At 54.8% G+C, this 19,335-nt stretch overlaps 1 protein-coding gene across 1 annotated transcript; it reads right to left on the bottom strand.

Moving 5' to 3' along the window:
* Positions 1-361: 361 nt before the first annotated feature.
* On the bottom strand, positions 362-18,696 carry ROPN1L (rhophilin associated tail protein 1 like). Its single transcript, XM_042953138.1, has 5 exons — positions 17,918-18,696; positions 13,641-13,764; positions 12,045-12,206; positions 4,616-4,791; positions 362-543 (listed from the first exon to the last, which is right to left on the bottom strand). Exons 1-5 carry the CDS (start codon positions 18,046-18,048, stop codon positions 480-482), a joined length of 657 nt encoding a protein of 218 aa, XP_042809072.1. The 5' UTR covers positions 18,049-18,696; the 3' UTR covers positions 362-479.
* Between the last annotated feature and the right edge of the window lie 639 nt (positions 18,697-19,335).

The following is a 19,335-nucleotide window of genomic DNA, read 5'->3' on the forward strand; positions in this document are numbered from 1 at the left end:
TCTTCCAGCCAGCAGGCCTTCTCCAGGGCCACGTCTCCCGGAACACATCCCGCTTCAGCAGAGGACGCTCTTCTTGGGGCGTCTTACGTGTGCTCCCCCCGGGGAGCAAACACCTCACTGGCCGCGAGCCTCCAAGGAGGAAACAGAGTGGCCAGTTTTTACGCTGCCCCTCCCCCTCCCACCCACAGAGATCGTTTCACTCAAAAAGATTGTTTCCCTGCTGTGAATCCTTCACACGTAAGGTTCTTCAGGAAGCATGTGAAGAGCCATCATTTAGAAGACCACCCCACCCCCCAGCCGTGCCGTGTTTCACTGGCCGCACTGAACTTCCACCCGGAGAAAAATTCATGCTACACATGTATGTGGTTAATGACAAGCTGTATTTGGTGCCAACGTTTTACAAAGGCACCACTTGACATTAAGAAGTGTTCTCTTCTGTGTTAATGGCTCTGTCTTCTGCACTTTCCCTTCGAGGTTTCCTAAACTTTCCTTGTCAGAATGAAGAAATCTGAAAGTCCTATCATGCCGTTCTTTCTAGAGTCTCTAAATTGGAAACAGATAAAGACACTTATTAGTAATTTCTCACAGCACGCAGTATGATTTTTATGAAACGCAAAACAATTGAAAAGTTTTACCTAGAAAAATGGATTCTTTCTGGTCTCTAATCATTCTTACCTCTGAAAAGAAAGCATTCTATTTTCTTGTATAAAAATGGGCATTTATTTCTAGGTGAAACGATCCATACTTTATATGTTTTTCTTCACTGACCCCTCAAATTTTAGTCACTACTGAAACAAAAGTATCCTTCTATTTAAAAAGTTGGCCGGGGGCGTCTGGGAGGCTCAGTGGGTTAAATGTCTGACTTGGGCTCAGGTCACGACCTCAACGGTTCGTGGGTGCGAGCCCCGCACTGGGCTCTGTGCTGACAGCTCGGAGCCTGCTTGGGATTCTCCGTCTCCCTCTCTTCTCTGCCCCTCTTCAGCTTGCGCGCTCTCTCTCCCTCAAATAAACATTAATATATATATAACGTCGGTCCAGTAAAACTGAAAGGGTGTCTTGCGTCTATGAAACTTTGGCATTGACAACAGCATGTCCCTCGATTCTAGTTAAAAACTAGAGATTCTAGTTAAAACTAGTTAAACTAGTTAAACTGGAGATTCTAGTTAAAAACTAGAGATACTTTTATTTCTTAAGAGACGGTGAACATTAGCAAACTACTATTGTCAGCGTCAGTGGACGTAAAAATACTGAACTTCTGCGTGGTCGGTGGGGAAGGTGAGAACGGTCTCAGAGGGCTCGTGTTTTTACAGGCGAAAGGGACACCGGTTGGTGGCTCTAAACCGTATTTTACCACGAAAGGCCATCTCCTACGTTCCCAAGGGGATCCCGCTTGCCAAACAGTCTCTGCCACGGCTCCTTGGAGACCAAGAACAGAATCTTGCAGAAGGATGCCTGTCTGCCTGCCCTCTTGCTATCCAGGCTGTGAGGATTTCCAGCCACGGTGGACCCGACGGTCCTCAAGCCGCCGGGCACAGTGTGCTTGCCATGTTAGCTGTGCGGACAGCAAACCAAGGCCCAAGCGGAGTGTATTCCCCGCGTGAAGGAAGAGCCAGCCACCGAGTGATGGAAGGAAAGCACTGAGTGCGACGTTACGCGGACCTTCCTTGGGGACCACTGATTCTTCACCTCAGGTAGTAGCTAACGGCTTCAGAACAAATCTCGCCGTGAATGCAGCGCGCCAGATTCTTCTGGACACAGGAAGGGGCCACTCCAACCTTCCAGGGGCTTCACACACCTCCGGGGCGAGGTCCCTGCAGAGCCATCTCAGGGTCAGCCCCCGGGGCACCTCCTCAGCCGGGGGCCCCTGGTAGGCCCGTGCGGCCCAGCCCGTTTCTCCCACGCACACCTGTGGCGCATCAGTGCAAGGTCATGTCCAGCGCCTTTGACTTTGGCAAAGTCAAAGTGTCTCAAACACTGAGGGAATCGTGGAGGGAATCGACGAATTACCGAGTAGAAAGAAATCACTCCCGCTGCAAAAAGAGGCCTACTTAGCTAGTGTGCACAGGCGGGCGGGGAGGGGGCGGGGGTCCGGTGCTCGGCCCCAGGCCCACGGGCCCACAGTCCCGGAAGCCTGTCGCCGACCCCTGCCATCCACTTAGCCTCCCCAGTCTGGGGCAGTGCTACAGCCTCGCCCTATTTGTCAGCTCTGGTCTGGACCTCTGCAGAAGTTTCCGGAGTCATCATGTCTCTCGAGGGTCTTCTAGCCAGAACCCACCCCCGGTTCCCTCAGTAGGCTCTTCACCGGACACAACCCGGGCTCCCTAGAGGCTCTGAGCCTCTCCTCCTCCACCATCTGTGGGGGGCAGGCAGGCCAAGGGTCCCCTGGGCACCGCTGGGCGGGCAGACGGCACCGCATCCCGTCGCCACCCTCCACGAACATCACATCAGATGACCTCACAGAGGGACAGAGAGGGGCCTGTAGGAGAGGCCTCTCTGAGCAGGGACGCGGGGCAGCCAGGCAAAGGGGGTGGGATGTTCGGGAAGAACAAGCGTGCTTGGGGTGGGGGAGCTTGGCCTGCTTGAAACACTCGGGGACCCGCGTGGCTGAAGCACGATGAGCAGGGGTCATCAAGTGAGAACCAGAGGAGCGAGCCTGCGGGTGGGCAGTGGTCAGAGCCTGCGGGACCCGGAGGCCATGGAGGCGCAGAGGTTTTCCCTCTTAAAGGCCAGCTGATGGGGCGCCTGGGGGGCTCAGTCGGTTAAACATCGGACTTCGGCTCAGGTCATGATCTCACGGTCCGTGGGTTCGAGCCCCGTGTAGGGCTCTGTGCTGACGGCCCGGAACCTGGAGCCTGCTTCGGATTCTGTGTCTCCTTCTCTCTCTGCATCCCACCCCCCCACTGCACTCTGTATCTTTCTCTCTCTCTCTCTCTCCCAAAAACAAACATTAAAAAAAAATTAAAGGCCAGCTAACTGCAGACGGCTAGAGACAGGGGCAGTGGGAGGTGGGGACATAGGAGTGGAGAAAGATGTGAGATGGGTCAAGGGGGGGCAGGGGAGGACAGGGGCACCCATGTCTCTGCTCTGACCTCCCTCGTGGGGAGGAGGGTGGCTCGGTTTACGGACAGAGGGAAACCAGGGGGGAACTCATGGGAAAGAAGGTGGATTTCTGTTGGGACATGTTCAGCCTGGCTCGTGCACAGACATCCCAGCGGGAAGGTCAAGTGGGTGGTTTGATACCTGAGTCCAGAGCTGGGAAGCAAGACTGGCTTCACAACAGGACTGGGGGGCTGAGATTCCCAGAGGTGGGTGGGGGGAGGGAAGGGACAGCAGGAGCGAGTCTCCGAAAGCCTGGTTCAACTCTGGGATGCTGCTGTCCCTGGCAGGGCGTAAGCTGCCTCCGGGCCACGGGACAGACTGGGTCTGGAGCTAGAGAATGGGTCTGGGGCGAGGTGACAGGACAGGGTCTATGCAGCGCCCACCGTGAGGACCTGAGATCAGGCGCGTGCTCTAAGACTGACACAGGAAGAGCGTGACTGTGACCAGACGAGGTGGGACCAGGAGTCAAGGGCACAGTCCCAGGGCGGGCAGTCCCCTCCTATCATGCCAGGGGTGATGCTGGAGGTCTCAGGAAAGAAGGGAGGCGCTGGGCAGGGTACATTTTCCTCCCGCGACGCGACGCAGCCCTGGAGGTGGGGAGCCAGCTGCAGGGGGAGGGGCGGTGGGGAGAGGGGAAGGTGAGAGACATCCCCGTGGACATCGGAGAGGGGAGGGGCGAGTCCCCAAGAACTGTGGCGTCAGGAGTGTCGGCAGGAAGGGGGTCACCTGGCGTGCTGTCCCCCAGGAGGAGCGCGTGCCGAGTCAGCAGGCGGCACGTGGGGGGAGGGGCAGGCTGGACGGCGGAGGACATGGGTCCTGGAGGAGGGGGGACACGACACGGTCCAGGAGGCCGAGCCGAGGAGAGACGGCCACTGCGGCAGCTGGGGAGTCTGGGCGCTGGCCCTGGCATCCCTGGGCAGGAGGGGACCAGAGTCTGGCGGCGAGGACAAGGCCTGGTGAGCAGCGCGTGCCCTGCCCCCGAGTGTCCGCCTCTCCTCCCTTGTTCTCAGGGCCCTCAGCCCTGCCTGCGGGCCGGCCATGTCTGTCACTCTGTCAGTCTGGTGTCCGGCCCCTCCCAGCAAAGACAGAAGGGGACACATTCAAGGAACAAGGCGGAAGTCACCCCCCCGCCCCCCCGCAGGGTCATTGCGGAGACACTTCCATCTTCCGCTTTGACACGCTGTGATGTGAAACCATTTGACGCCCGAAAGAATCAGGATAAATTCTGGATAAACTCGTCTTAAACACAGGATAAACCCTCCCTCTCAAGTGTGAAGAGAACCTGCGTCCCCCGCCCCGGCCCCCCCCCCCCCCCGGGTCACACCCGGAGAAAAGCCGCCTCCTGCCGTGTGGCTTTCTCTGGTGCCGCCGAGGGACACCTGGGAGCCGGTGTGCGTGGCCCTTCCCTCCCAGCACCGGCAGGATCCGCAGGAACCAAGTCGTCTGAGGAAAAGAGGGAGAAAGGACCCTCTCCGGGCATCAGTACACTCGAATTCCGGGGAGCGCTTGTACTCACACAGTGTCCTTTAAAGTGGCGAGATAGGACTCTGTGTCCCCCTCAGGGACGTCCGAGTCCATCTTGGACAAGTAACGGTAGACGTAGGAGAAAGTCTCAAACGGGATGCGCGCGGGCCCGCCCTCGGGGTCCGTGGTCAGGATCTCACACAGATGCTTCATCGAAGTGTTCAGTGACTAGAGACACGACAGACAGGGGGAAACAATTACCACTTGGCACCGCTGAAACGGAAGCCTAAGACACCCGCAGAGAAAACGCCTGAGCGTATTTGACAGGAAGTCTCCGAAGGGTATGTTCTCCTCGATCTAAATGAAAAACTGGGTAAGGTTACAACTGCCATAAACAAAGAAAAGGGAAGGTCTGATCACGATGCGATTGGCCTGAAAAGAATGTTAATCCACAGATTTTATTTTATATTAAAATGGGGGGGGGGCGCACCTGGGTGGCTCAGTCGCTTAAGCATCTGACTCTCGGTTTCAGCTCAGGTCATGATCTCCCAGTTGGTGAGTTCGAGCCCCGTGTCAAGCTCTGGCACTGACAGTGCAGAGCCTGCTCGAGATTCTCAATCTCTCTCTCTCTCTCTCTCTCTCTCTCTGCCCCTCCTTGACTCACACTTTCTCTAAGTAAATAAACTTAAAAAAATAAATAAAATGGGAACGACTCTCCAGGACGTGAGGAAGTATCAGCCCCCTTAAGACGGGCCCCAAGCCAGCGCAGAGCTCATCAGCCCCTTCGGAGTCACCGCATGCCTAGGGGCGGAGCTAACGCTCACCAAGTAGACGTGTCACCTGCCCGTCAGGCACCGTGCGGGCCCCAGGCAGGGCCGGCCCTGCTCTGGGCCTTGTCTCAGTTCCGGGAAGCACCAGCCCCTTCGCCCCTGTGCACCGTGCCTCCCTCTGCCTGGGTCGGTCACCCCCACCCCCTCCCCGGCTGCCGGTACTTTGGCTTTGAGCCCGAAAGCCAGGCCTGGGAGAAGCCGTCCGTCTCCCACCAAGGCACAAGCTCTGAGCGGGCTGACTCCCTCCAAACCAGGAGGGCTCAAGGACACGCACTCACGGTGGGGGAGCCACTGCCTACGTCAAGCACAGCGGGAAGGCCCACGCAGACAGTGCTGGTTTAGTGCTAGACTGTATCGGATCCCTGGTGACCCCACGAGAGCCTCGTGGAGACGCAGGGACCAGGCCTGTGTGCAGGGGACCAGCTCTTGCGGACTGTAAACTTTCCAGGAGTTTATTGAGAGGGTTGACCTCCCATTGGCAGCTTGAGACCAGCCACGGTGGGAGCATTTACACCTCATGCCAGTCAGGGTCCTTCTCCCCTGCAGAGAGCAGGCTGTTTAGGGGGCTGCACTTGGGAGGAAAGAGTGAGAAAAACACAGATGGGACGGTCACACACGGACCTGCCTGACCGGGACTGAGGCTGCGTAGGGGGACAAACCTGACACCCTGAGGGACACACAAATGTCTGGAGTCACCTTTACTCTCTCTAAGTTTCTGTGGGTCAGGAGTCGGCACTGCTTAGCTGGCCCGTGCACGGCTCCAGTCAAGGTGTTGGCCAGGGTTGGGGCCTCATCTGGAGGCTCGACTGGAGACAGACCTGCCCCGGCCCTGACCCAAGTTGCCGGCGGACTCGCTGCCTCGCGGCCGGCTCTCCGCGGACCCTCACAACAAGGCAGTGCACCTCCACCAGGCTCCAGGAGCTCGACCGGCTTCTCACAGTCATGCCAGAGAAGACGCCTCATGCTTGCAGCAGGGAGAGGGGGAGAGGGCTAAAAGGGAGTCAGTGGGGCCCAGCGGCTGAGCGGCTGGCCTGAGGTGAAGCCAGCAGGGCAGGAGCAGTGAACACACCCCAGCAACGTGAAGAGCCACCAGGCTTTGGGGCGGGGGGGGGGGGGGGGTAGGTGAGCTGCCACCTTCGGGGACTCCAGGCGCCGGGCTGGGGGCTGGAGGAGAGAGGAGAGGAGGCCTGACCAGCCCAGAGCTCCCCATCGCCATAGCTGGGGCTCCAGGTGTCTGGAAAGCCACTTCCCACACCACCCGGGACCGAGGGCCGCTTGAAACCTTTCAAAGACACGTGGTTTTGTTAGATTTTGCTTTTATATCCGTCGCAAGCGGGAGAGAGTCGCCGGTGGGTGTGGCAATGCTGAGCCTCAGGAGGGATGACGGGGACGGAAGCAGCCTTCGCCGAGCAAGCAGATGAGGTCTGAGAAACTGTGGCTCCAATGCTTCCGAGGAGGAGGCATTTAAGGAAAAAGTACATCAAAACATCCCAGCATCCCTGCCTTCTGCAAAGGCCCGACGATGGTACCGGTGTTAACATTTCTGGCAATGAGATGCGCAGCCATTTTTATATCCACGAGGGTTCGTAAGGCAACTTGCCTGGCTTTGTACCTGAGCCAGATTTCTCCGCTCCCAAGGGTTGCTCTCCAGCCAGAAGACCCTCGTAGGCAGGCGCCCCTGCCCCGACTCACTCTCCTGACACCAGCTCTTCTGGAAGGTGTGGCTGCACTTGCTTCTAGCCCAGCACGCATGCGATTCAGGCGGGGACAGGAGACCAAAACAGGCCTGGAGACACCTGCTGTTTCCTGAGCAGCTTCGGGGCACCAGCTCTGTGCAAGCTTCTGTTTCAGAATCTTAGCTGCTCTTGTGGTGACAACAGAGGCACCTCACACCTCCCCAAATCCCCTTTTAGCTAGCGGGGAAGTGACAATCTGTGTAACATCGTGACTGATCCCTTTAAAAAGAAGAAGGGGGGGGGGGTCTCCTTGGCAGCCGGGAGGGAGAGCTCAGTACCTCAAGCAGTGGTGTCACCCCCGCATTTCACTCTGAAAAAGTCTGAGGACCTTTTCACTTCCTTCCTCATCCTCAGGGGTTTTCTCAACCGAAACGCAGTTCAGTTCGGGGACCTGCGGCAGGTGAGGGTGGCAGACGGGTACTCTCGAGATGGCGGGGCTCGGTCCTCGGGAGAAGCCCGTTCGTGAGGGCCGATGCTGCCCACGTCGCCGCCCGGGGAGGAGGGAGGGCCCCCACGTGCGAGCACAGGGACAAGGCCAGTGGAGGCATGTGGGTGGGGTGCACCCCGCCTCTTTCTCCCCCCTGGGGGAGACCCTCAGCAGTGGGGTGCCCGGTGCTGGGGGCCGGAGACCCCAGGGGCCCAAGAGCAGCCCTCCTGGTGGAGACAGTTACCAAACTTGTCTGTGACGTGAGGCTCCCACCCACGGCGGGGGAGCTGTTTCTTTTCCACGGTCAGACGGTAAAAGGACTTCTCGTGGGCACCTCAGAATGGGCTCAGAGGCCTCGCTGGGAAACCTGAATAGGGGAGCGAGCCAGGACGCTGCCTCCATCACTGGGCCACCGGGGTGGTGACCCACTGTGCTTGGAGGTTGTCCTAAGAATTCCAGCTGGGCCCTGCTAGGAGGCTGGCAGTGAGAGCTTTTCAGAGTAAAACTCCTTTTAGGAAATCAAGTGATATTAATGACAGTCCTTGGGAGCGGTTATTCTCTGAGACAGGAACCTGCAGGCTCTCACACGGTGCCCCAACCCGAGGGCGGCACACTCCGGGGCTACAGAGTCCCCAGGGAGCCCGGTGGCCGTGCATCGGCAGCGTGGAGCCCGTGGTCTGCGTTCAGATCCCGCTCTGCCACTTGCAATCTGAGTCCCTGAGCCTCCCTCCACGACTAGTCATGGTGCGAGGCCCGGGAGGGGCCCTTCCGCAGAGGGCTGCTGGAGGATTAAGGAGAATAGAGACAAGGCCCCGAACGTTCCAGCCCACGGCGAGAACCCTGGACGTGACGCCCATTCGTAAGCGGCGCGTTTTGGATGGAAAATCGCGTTACACACACGCATCCTGGCCACCGGACGCAGAGCGAAGTTCATGCTTCTCAGAGGCTCTCGAGCGTCGGGCCGGTGGTTTGCCATTCCGGGCTTCCTCCCTCAGTGTGGGGCGGAGGGTGGCGGGGACTTCATTCACAACTGTTTTTTGTACTAAAAGAGGTCCTCAAGCTTAAAAAACAAAGTGAAGAATTTTGATCCCCTGCTTCGATGCTTAGGATCACTGCCGGTGCTGCAGAAATGGAAACTCAAAGATCACGACATGAAATGTCATCCTGCCGGGCAAGCATCACACGGCATCGGAGCAGGGGGCGGGGGGGGGGGGGGGGGGGGAGGCGTGGGAGTCACCAGCACGCCCGCCCCGCCTCCCACCTGCCCCGGGGCAGCCACACGCCCCCGAACCCCGTTTGTGGCTCGCGACGCGGTAAGCCAGGTGGCGGCGAGGCACGTCTGCCTGTTCTGTCCACTCAGGACGGGGCCCAGCTCGAAGCAGGGCTCAGCACACGTTGGTGAAGCAAGGAAGGCAGGCAGGCGCGATTCACAGGACTCTGAAGTTTAAGTAGAGCTTCTGGTCTTCGCAGAGACCTTGCATTTGATCCCTCTGCCCGGCGATTTCGAAGAGGAATTTGACAGCACGGACAGCACGGAGGACGCGTCTGCCACCGGCCACGCAGAGACCGTGGATGGAGGCGGCGGGGTCGAGCCCGTTGTGCTGACACAGCCACCAGATTCCAGTTTACCGGAAAGCCTCCGTGGAAGGGTGAACGGGCAGTAATCCGTCGTAAAATACTCGTCCCTTCCTTCCACGTCACCGCTCCGTCTCCTCCCTCTGAAGGGTTCTGAAAACGCACGAACATAAACGCTGAGATGCCCCACGACACCACAGCCGTCCCCTCCGAGGCACAGCTTCGGGTTGCTGATGCGCCTCCACGCTACCCCACCGACGCGTGGGCATCCGGTGGCCTCTCTCCTTCGGGGCCTGGCTGCCCCGGGCCAGCTGCACCCCCCCGCCCCCCTCTCCCTTCCCCACCTACGTGGCCGGTGGACCAGAGGGGACGGGGACCAGCAGGAGGGGACCTTCCCCGACCGCCTGGCTCCAGAGTGCACGGCTCACGGCAAGCACTACTGCCGAGATGGCCTGGCTCGGGGACGGGACCGGACCCCACACTGACCAGCCGGGAGGACAGACTTATTCAAGGAGGAAAGGAGGGGCGCGCACGCTGGAGTCCTGGCCCCTTCCCCGGTGTTGCGTTCAGAAGGTGACCGGATGCCTCCACCTAGCGTCCCACCCGACGCGTGGACAAGAGACCCTGTCGCTCGCTCTGGCCTGGCTCCAAACCTAGCGCTTAACCGTCAGGCTTAAAGTGAAAGTGACAAAGGTGGATCCCCCACAGGATGAAACATTCTACCTTGTGGGAAAATCTGAATTTCACAAGTACACCATAAACATCCGTCCAGATGTTAGACACTCATTTTACACTATGAAAATCTTGCTTTCACAGGAGTTCCAGATGAACCAGGCAAGGTAACGTTAGCTTCAGTAACGAAACCCGACTTTGTCCTTCCCACCGGTCACGTCGGGGCCCGTCTTTGCCGCAGGAGGGTCCCCGGGGCTGCCGTCCTCTCCACGGCCGGTGGAAGCACCGCCTCTGGGCCCCCGTGCAGCTCAGCCTGCAGCGTCCAGCCAGCACCTGGCTCTCCTGGGGTTTCCCACTTTCTCACTGGGGCCCTGAGTAGAACCAGTGAATGTGGTCCATCACAGAGTGGCTATCACACGGCAGAGGCCGTGCACGACCTACAGCGGTCTGTAATGACACAGACGGACAGATAAGGAAATCTAACTGGGAGTGAAAAGAAGTTCCAGAAGGTTACTAATAACAGAATCCTCTTTTCATAAAGTTGAAACCAACGAAAATAAAATAATGTTCTTTCTTTTTATTTTTTTTTAATGGTCATTTATTTTAGAGAGAGAGAGGCACACACAGAATATGAGCGGGGGGGAGGCGGGGGGTGGGGGTGCAGAGGGGGAGACACAGAATCCGGAGCAGGCTCCAGGCTCTGAGCTGTCAGCACAGAGCCCAGTGCGGGGCTCGAACTCATGAACCAAGAGATCGTGACCTGAGCCGAAGTTGGACGCTTAAAACAGACTGAGCCAGCCAGGCGCCCCGAGATAACGTATTTCTTGGGGTATGTACGTGGCCCCCAGGAAGCGTGAGATTTGGGATAGCGGTTGCTTCGGGCCGGGGAGGCAGGGGGATCGAATGGAGGAAGAGAGCAGAGGCCCTCAGCAGCGGCGCATTGTTGGTGTTAGCGATCGTGTGGGGATCATGGGCGCTTCTGACGTTAAATGACCGTCTAAAATTAAAACCGGAGAGGAGTGCGTCATGAAGCGTGGACTGTGAATTACCAGTTATGCTCTCTGCGGTGCAAAGACTATAAAAAGGGAGGGCAGAAAACAGGTGGCCATCTCGGCAGCGAAGGGGCCACTTCTCCTCCTAAAAACCCCTTCTTCACAAGCGGACAGTGGTAGCTCTTCCTGCCCCGGACCCCGGTGTCTCACAGTCTCGAATACTGGAGCTGGAGAGAGAACGTCCAGATCCCCAAAGCAGTCCGGTCCCTCCTCTCCCCGCCCCCCTCGGTTCAGAGACGCCCTTACCTTCGGAACTGGAGAGTCGTCTGTGTCTTGATTCCCAACGGTCGTACTTCAACATAAGCCAAGTTCACTATATCTGTCACCTACTAATCACAGGTTTTAACTCAAATATAAACTAACTTTACGCCTCTTCCCACAGAGGAGGAAAATAACATCTGCTTACGAAACTGTATGTAGTTTCATAAAAAGTCACTGATGCATTCTCTTCTAAAACCCAAATGCCTTTTAATGATATTTTATCTACTTTTTTAATCTACTTTTAATGATATTTTATCTACTGTTAACAATTTTAAAATTGAAGCATTCGTAAGTCTTTAACTTTCCCAAATTAAAGTAACTGTAAGCCCAGGGGCGCCTGGGTGGCTCCGTTGGGTGAGCATCTGACTCTTGGTGTTGGCTCAGCATCATGACCTCATGGTTCATGAGATGGAGCCCCACGTCGGGCTCTGCGCTGACAGCGTGGAGCCTGCTTGGGATGCTCTCTCCCTCTCCCTCTCTCTCTCTGCCCCTTCCCTACTCATGCTTTCTTTCTCTCTCTCAAAATAAATAAACATTAAAAAAAAAAGTTTAAAATAACAGTAAGCCCAAGAATAAGACAGTCAGGGGTGCCTGGGTGGCTCAGTTGGTTAAGCATCTGACTTCGGCTCAGGTTATGATCTTGAGGTTCGTGAGTTTGAGCCCCGTGTTGGGCTCTGTGCTGACGGCATGGAGCCTGCTTGGGATTCTCTCCCCTTTTCTGTCCCTCTTTCACTCGCTCTCTCAGTCTCTCTCAATCAATCAACATTGAAAAAAATATGATAGTCTCTGGAAAAAAAAAATTGCTTCTCCTAGACAAAGTGAGTAAAGTAATGAGAGTGTTTCCTTCAGTTACTGAAACACCTCCATTATTTTCAAGCCAGGCCTATGATTACCCAGGATGATTAATACGCTACTTGTAGGTACGTACCCCACCAAGCATGCTACATCCGAGCGCTAAAAATTTTATCCACTCGATTTTGTTTTCGCAAGGATCCAGCTGCAGCAGAGTTCTGAAGTTTTCTACCGGCAGGCACAGATTTTTCCATTTCTGCTCAAGATGTGCTAATTCCACATACTGCTTGTGGCTACACTGTATAGAAAACACAGTGTGACAAAATCAGTACGTTTTTACGTCTGCAAGTATTAAGGTTTAAAAACCCGTGAAACATAATGCCGATGAATCTTTAAACTCATCCCAGGCGCACGACTGCATGCTGGGAAGAGATGAGCTCTGAATTCACAACACAGAGAGCCCGGGGAGAGCTGGGGGGGAAGGTGTGTGGGGGGATGCTCGCCCGGCAGGAGGGCGCGGCCAGCCGACGTCGGCACAGTTAACTTCTCAAAAGGAAAAAGGACGGTGAGGCCAATACGGCCTCCCGTTGTGACTTAGGAAAACGGGCACACGCACACGGGGTAGGTGATTCCCTGTGGTCTGTGTGAAATGCTTTGCAAGAAAAAATAAACTTCAACTCTTAAAAACTGAGAACAGACTGAGGGTTGATGAGGGGGTGGGAGGGAGGGGAGGGTGGGTGAGGGGCACCGAGGAGGGCACCCGTTGGTAGGAGCGCTGGGTGTTGTACGGAAACCACTGTGACGATGGATTTCATATTACAAAAAAAATCAACTTCAACAAACAAAATGAAAACATTTCAAATCCCACCCGCTTCATGTGTTAACAGTTAAATAAGAGAAATTTGAAAACTGAAAACAACTTCATTCCTTCCACTTTTTGAAACGATCTGTGAGAACTGGTAACTACCGCGATGTGCTAATGGTCTTGAACGTGAAATGCTTTGAGCAATTTTAGCGTGTCTTTTCCCCGAGCTACCCCTTTCGACGGTTATTCGTTTTTCCCTCCAGATTTCCAGAAGTCAGCGTATCCGGCACAGAAGGACGGTAAGTCAAAAAGTGTAATGGGGACAAATCACTTTAAAGATCAAGGTGATGCCACCGATGTCATTTTTAGCAACACAACGCAATCATTCGGATTGCCAAGCTTGGCCGGATAACACACAATCTGGCAGCTCGTTTCTCTGAAAGCAAGATGATGGGTCGGGAGAGCACCGGCCCGGGACTCTTGCGCCAAGACTGTGCCGGGAAGGGCCTCGCCCACGCCCGGGCTCTCTGGACCAAGGACACCACGCCAAAGGGCGCTCTGCTGTTCAGATTAATGAGGCGGCAAATTATTTCTTTAGCACATACAAAATTTTTATAAACATATTTCAAGAAGAGCCTTGCAGCCCCCATGTTTGGAGTTGAGTGTTCAGACTTGTAGTCCAGGAGCATCTAGCGTTTTAATTTGGTATTTAAAAGAAATTATATTTCACTTTCCTACGATCTAATCACGAATAGCTATGCTGGGTTCTTTCAACTAGAGAAAGAGCACTGAATACAACGGATCCCTCCTTTGACTAAATCTTGCGGGTTTGCACAGGGAACGGAGGCCTCGCAAATGTGTTGGGATGCGTTAATGCAGCCACGCTTTATCTCGTGGAGCCGACAGATTAACAGAGACCCCTCATACCTGCTTGTGCAAAACTTTCAGGAGTCCTTGAGTCAGGCCTGTGTCCGTTTTCTGAGTGGCCACGGGCATTTCAATTCTGTCCTTGACAGGAAGCGGATCTCCTCTTGACAAAGCTGAAAAATACCTAACAGCAACAGATGTCCCTGAAGGCTCGTCGATACACAGAAAGCACCGTAATGAATGCGGTCTCTTAAATGACCCCCAATGCCTGGGACCCCTCCAGGGGTCTTGGCTCCTCTACTCGGCTCTCCAACTTAACCCTCTCTGCGTGCCTCAGTTTCTCTGTCTGCAAAACCGATAATGGCAATCCCTGTTGTAGGGCCCCTAGGAGCACTGAGCTCAAGCCGCAGCGGGCCGAACGTGCCGCTCAGCCATCAGGCCAAGGGGCGGGGGGGCTCCCGAAACACATGTTCTTATCAAGCAAACACTATGAGGGGTCCTGGAATGCTGCCAAAGGAGGTCGGAGATTTGGGACGACAGTGACCCAAGGGCAATGCCACAGTGCAGTCCTTCCACTTTGACAGCTGGCATCTGGCCCTCCCTTTGGTTGGCCTGGCTGCCTTCCAAGGGGCCTGACTTCGACCATCTCGGTTCAGCCCGACACGGTCCCGGATCAGGGAGGTCACCTGTCTGCCCCACTCCTCTAAGTCAGAGGCCACCCTCCCCCACCCTTCACGCTTTCCTGCCTGGTACCTTGTTTTAGTAATTTTTTAGGAAACTGCTTTATTAAATTTAACAACTTAGTAATAATAGCAATTAATTTAGTAATTAACAGTAACAATTTAGTAGTGGTTTTAGCATTGTTTCCCCTTTCCCTGTTCCTTTCTGGGTGGGAATATGGGTGCTTACATCGGTGCCAATATTGCCTCTAGCGGGACAAGTGAGGGCATGGAACCAGTTTAGGGCAACGAGTCAGGATGAGACACACACTCGGCTTCTGTCTGGTGGGGACGGGGAGGGGGCACCAGGCGAGCCAGGGGTGGCCAGCCGCTGGAGGCAAGTCACCGGCCACTCTCATGGCTAACACAACAAAAAGAAACAATATACACAGCGAAATGAATGGCAAATCCTCCGCCAGGCCAACAGGTCATAATCGAAAAGGTCTGAATAATGAGGGGTGCCTGGGCGGTTCAATCGGTTAAGCGTCCGACTCTTGACTTCAGCTCAGGTCACGACCTTGCGTTTTGTGAGTTCGAGCCCCCGCACCGGGCTCTCGTATTGGCAGTTTGGAGCCTCCTTGGGATTCTCTCTCTCTGCCCCTCCCCAGCTCTCTCTCTCTCTCAAAAGTAAACTTAAAAACTAATAAAAGATATGAGTCATTAGAAACATCTCTGATTATGTAACAAAGACAGCCGTAGCTAGGTATTTGATAGGCTAACAGAAATTTTGTACCTCGTCCCCTTTTCCTCTCTCCACCCGTATTTTGTTGACCTAACACAAGGGCAGCAGTGAGAGAGACAAAGGTGGACAGGAAGAAGTAAGGTGACAGGGGGAGGCATGGGTGTTTAGCTTTGTCATATTGTTCCTCATTAGGGTTTTCGCCTATTTGGGGGACTTTATTCCTCATCACCGATCAAGCCACTCACCCACCTCCACACAGCCTCTAAAGCAGGGGTCCTCAACGGTTCTCCCTTCTCCTCCCCAGGAAGGCCCTGGCAGTTTCTGGAGACATTTCTGGTCGTCACAGGAGGGGGTGGATGGTGCGACTGGCCTCTAGTGGGTACAAGCCAGGATGCTGCAAAGGGCCCTGCTGGGCCCAGACACCCCCCCCCAGCCCCACCCTCCCCCCAGCCCCCAAGCAATTGTCCTGTCCCAAGTGTCAACGGTGCCCAGGCTGAGAAAGCCTGCGTTAGGGGCGAGCCCCGATGTGCTAATTCCCTGGAGGCCCGTGCAGCAGAAAGCAGCCTATAGCATTGAACCAATTCTTGCCCCAGTCATACCGCACGACGCACAGGCGACGTAACAAGGTACGGCCAACTAGCTGTTGCGTCAGAGCAGAGAACACAGGCGGGGGAGCCAGGCTGAGCCGCCTCTGCCACCTGAGAGCCTCGTTTGTAACCTGAACGCCTCCTGGAGGCTTCTGCAGTTACCTTCACAGGCATCCTGATTTTCTGCTTTTTTCTCCTGTCACCATCCCTTTGTCCGGATGCCATTCCTCTTCCTGGAATACCCTTGCCTTGTCTTTTAAAGTTTTTGTTTGTTTGTTTATGTATTTTGAGAGAAAGAGGCACAGCATGTGCAAGCAGGGGAGGGGCAGAGAGAGAGGGGGAAAGGGGGAGAGAGAGAGAGAGAGAGAGAGAGAGAGAGAGAATATCTCAAGCAGGCTCTGCACGGTCAGCACCAGAGCCCAATGAGGGGCTCGTGAGATCAAGACCCAAGCCGAAATCAAGAGTTGGTTGCTTGGAGCGCCTGGGTGGCTCAGTCGGTTGAGCGTCCGACTTCAGTTCAGGTCACGATCTCGCGGTTTGTGAGTTCCAGCCCCACGCCGGGCTCTGTGCTGACAGCTTGGAGCCTGGAGCCTGCTTCGGATTCAGTGTCTCCCTCTCCCTCTGCCCCTCCCTTGATTCTCTGTCTCTCTCTCTCTCAAAAAGAAACATTAAAAGACTTTTTTAAGAGTTGGATGCTTAACCAACTGAGCCACCCAGGCTACCCTTGCCTTGCCGTAACCTCAAAGACCAATTCGTCCTCTTCTGAGCAACATCTCTCCCTAACAGATTGTCTGGTGACAGCTGGGACCTGGCTGAGACCATTTCACACACGCTACTTAGTGAATAATGCTTCCTTTTACTCCTCAACTCCAAAACTGTTCTCGAGAGAAAACAGTTGCATGGCACATCCAGAAAGTTCTCAATTGAGCCTTTTAAATTAAAGTGAAGCTTAAATTAAAATAATTTAATGTTCCAAGAAAACAGTGACTCAACCTTGGAATGTTCTGTCCAGTACAAATAAACTCTTACACGTCCTACTTTCGTTGATGCTTTAATGACGGTTAAAACCAAGGCCATAGTTTTTTTTTTTGGGGGGGGGGTGGGGGGGAAGAACCCAGAGAGAATCTATCAGAAGCAACCGACAGAAATGTTTGTCACAAGGCAAAGCACTGGATTGATAAGCAGCCTTGTGTGGTACGTTCATGTAAGAGCCTCAAAGATATCCAGGTCCGAATCCTGGAAGCTGCAGATCTCATTTTGTGTGGTAACAGGGACTTTTGTAGATGTGAGTGAGGATTCTGAGATGGGAAAACTGTACTGAACTACCTTGAGGGGTCCTAAATGCAATCACAAGTGTCCTTGGGAGAGGGAGGCAGAGGGAGAGACTTGGAGATGCCACACTTCTGGCTTTAAAGACGAAGGGGCCATGAGCCATAGAACACAAGGAAGGCAGTTCCAGAAGCTGGAAAAGGCAAGGCAAGGGACTGGATTCTCCCTAGAGCCTCCGGACAGAAGCCGTGACAGCTTGACTACAGCCAGGCGAAACTGATTTCGGACTTGCAGCCTCCACAACTGTAAGAGAATACATGCCTGTTGTTTTCACCCATCAGCTTTTGTGGTTATTCGCTAGAGCGGGCCACAGGGAACTAGGTCACCTTGGTTTTACAGGTGAGAGAAACTGGATATGCTGGTTACTAAATAAAACGTTTACATTCATACTGGTTCTTGGGATCATAAGACTGAGTTTCTAAGTCTGTTTCCTGAAAAGGACACAGAACGTTCCTTTCAAAACCAAATGGGTTTATTTTAATGGTTTTAAGGTCTGTGTGCAACTTTAAAATTAGGGAAATAGTATGTTTGCTGCAAGAAATATTTGCCTTCTGTGAACTAAGCTGGGCGAAGTCTAACCTTTACAGCAGCCTTGGGAAAATCACCCCAACATGACCTTGGTCGTTTGGGTTCTAATAAGCTGACCCAGGTACCTAAGCCTGGGAGGATTCTCTAGCACGAGGAACCTAGCCCTAAGATTCCTTCTTGTTAAAAAAAAAAAAAAAAAAAAAAAAAAATCACTTTACAAATAAAATACAGGGTCTGCAGTGGCTTGGTCTTATAACACAATGCAGAAACTTTTTTACCCGACGCAACTGCTTTGTAAGTTTTACTCTGAGTAAGTACCACTCTCCCACGATGGAGTTGTCATTACTTTGCAGGACAGTGAGCATTCTGCAGTAATTTCTGGGAAGGTCACCCAACCACGATGCTTCCTAGACGCTCAGATGTAGACACCAGCTGGGAAAGGTGTCCTGAGCGTCGGACCACGCGAAGCGGCCGGCTCTCCCAGGCGCTTACCCCGCGGACCACTGCAGCACGTCGGCGGGCTGGGTGCGGATCGCAGCCTTGGTGAACTGCTTCAGGATGTCCGGCAGTTCCGGGGGAATGTGGATCTGCTGCGCGCAGAACATGGTGTCGGGAAGCGGCATCGCTCTCCGCAGACCGGGACCAGGCTGCGAAGAATCAAGGTGCGCTGCGTGTGGGGGCGTGAGCCTCGGGGCGCAGGCGCAGCTCAAGGGTCTGGCCGCCCAGCCTCCCCGGATCTGGAGCCTGGAGGGGACCTGGGGTCTGTGGCGGGGCCGGGCTCCCGGACTTGGGGGCGGGCCAGGAGGCCGGCTTCTCGAGGTCCGGGGTGGCCGGCCGGGTCTTTCAGCCGCTCCTCCTCGGGCTCCTCGGAAAGTGAAGGCCAACTGCCCCTTCTAGTCACAGCCCGGAAGCGCCAGCGGCACCAATTGTGTCGCAGAGGTATCCAGGCAACCGGGACGCATGAGGGCCCCGCCCCCTGGCTCCGCGCAGGCGCGCACGCCTCGGGCCGAGACCGCACGGTCGCCCGCGCCGGGCCGGCAGGTAATGCGCTTGCGCAGTCTGGCTCCGGCCCTCTTTCGCCAATTGGTTGTTTATACGGAGCCGAACGTTTCGCTTAGAAAAGGACCTTTTTGGTCGATTTCCCACTGCCAGTTGTGAAGGGCGAATTCACAAAGGACTCCCCTTCCCCTTGCTCTGGCGTCGTAAACTTAAGGACGAGGTGACTCAGTCCTCGTAGGTAGGAAGCCGTTGTAATCATGGGGGCTGGTCGGTGCAGGTGGCACGAGCTCCCCCCTCCCCCCGAAGGAATGTGGCCCTGCCTTCCTCGACTGTCGCGCTCATGCTGCACGTGCTCGTCCAAGCGGTGCCCAGCCTCGATATCCTCGCATCTCCCACTCGGTCTGCTGATTGCAGTTTAAGAGCCACTTAGGAGTTTAGACAGCGGCTGATTTTCAGCTAAAAGAAGATTCTGTTTAAATTGTTTTCCTAAGGAAGATAGAATGGTTGAGCCAATATGATTGGGTCTAGAAGGACATAAGCCATGTCTTCTGATACAGTAGGTTCGGGTCCATGGGTAGAGTAATTGGCTCCATTCTGGTGGATCCTGACCAAGGCAGTGTACAAGGCGGCTACGTTTAAACCCACCCTGAATGTATGAGGCCCCCGAAGCCTGCTTTCCACTGCTCACCTCTAGCCCGGACACAATGGAGAACTGGAATAAGTTATCTCCAGGAAGAGTCAGGCAGCCCTTCCTCCTGCCCTAGAGGCATCACCCCCACCCATGATCCCTCTACCTGGGCACACACATTTCCAAATTAACAGCATTAGCAAAAACTTAAAACAGTCAATATTTAATGTTGATATAATATGGGAAAACAAGGAATCTCATATGCTGGTGAGAGAGGAATGTC

Source organism: Panthera leo, chromosome A1 (genome assembly GCF_018350215.1).
Source record: "Panthera leo isolate Ple1 chromosome A1, P.leo_Ple1_pat1.1, whole genome shotgun sequence".
NCBI classification, from domain to species: Eukaryota; Metazoa; Chordata; class Mammalia; order Carnivora; family Felidae; genus Panthera; species Panthera leo.

Coding starts and splice junctions, on each gene's coding strand:
- ROPN1L (XM_042953138.1), bottom strand. CDS start 18,048: ATGCCGCTTCCCGACACCATGTTCTGCGCGCAGCAGATCCACATTCCC. Junction 13,765..17,917: donor GTGCTGCAGTGGTCCGCGGG/GTAAGCGCCTGG, acceptor TGTTGCTGTTAG/GTATTTTTCAGCTTTGTCAA. Junction 544..4,615: donor GCCACTTTAAAGGACACTGT/GTGAGTACAAGC, acceptor TTTCCAATTTAG/AGACTCTAGAAAGAACGGCA.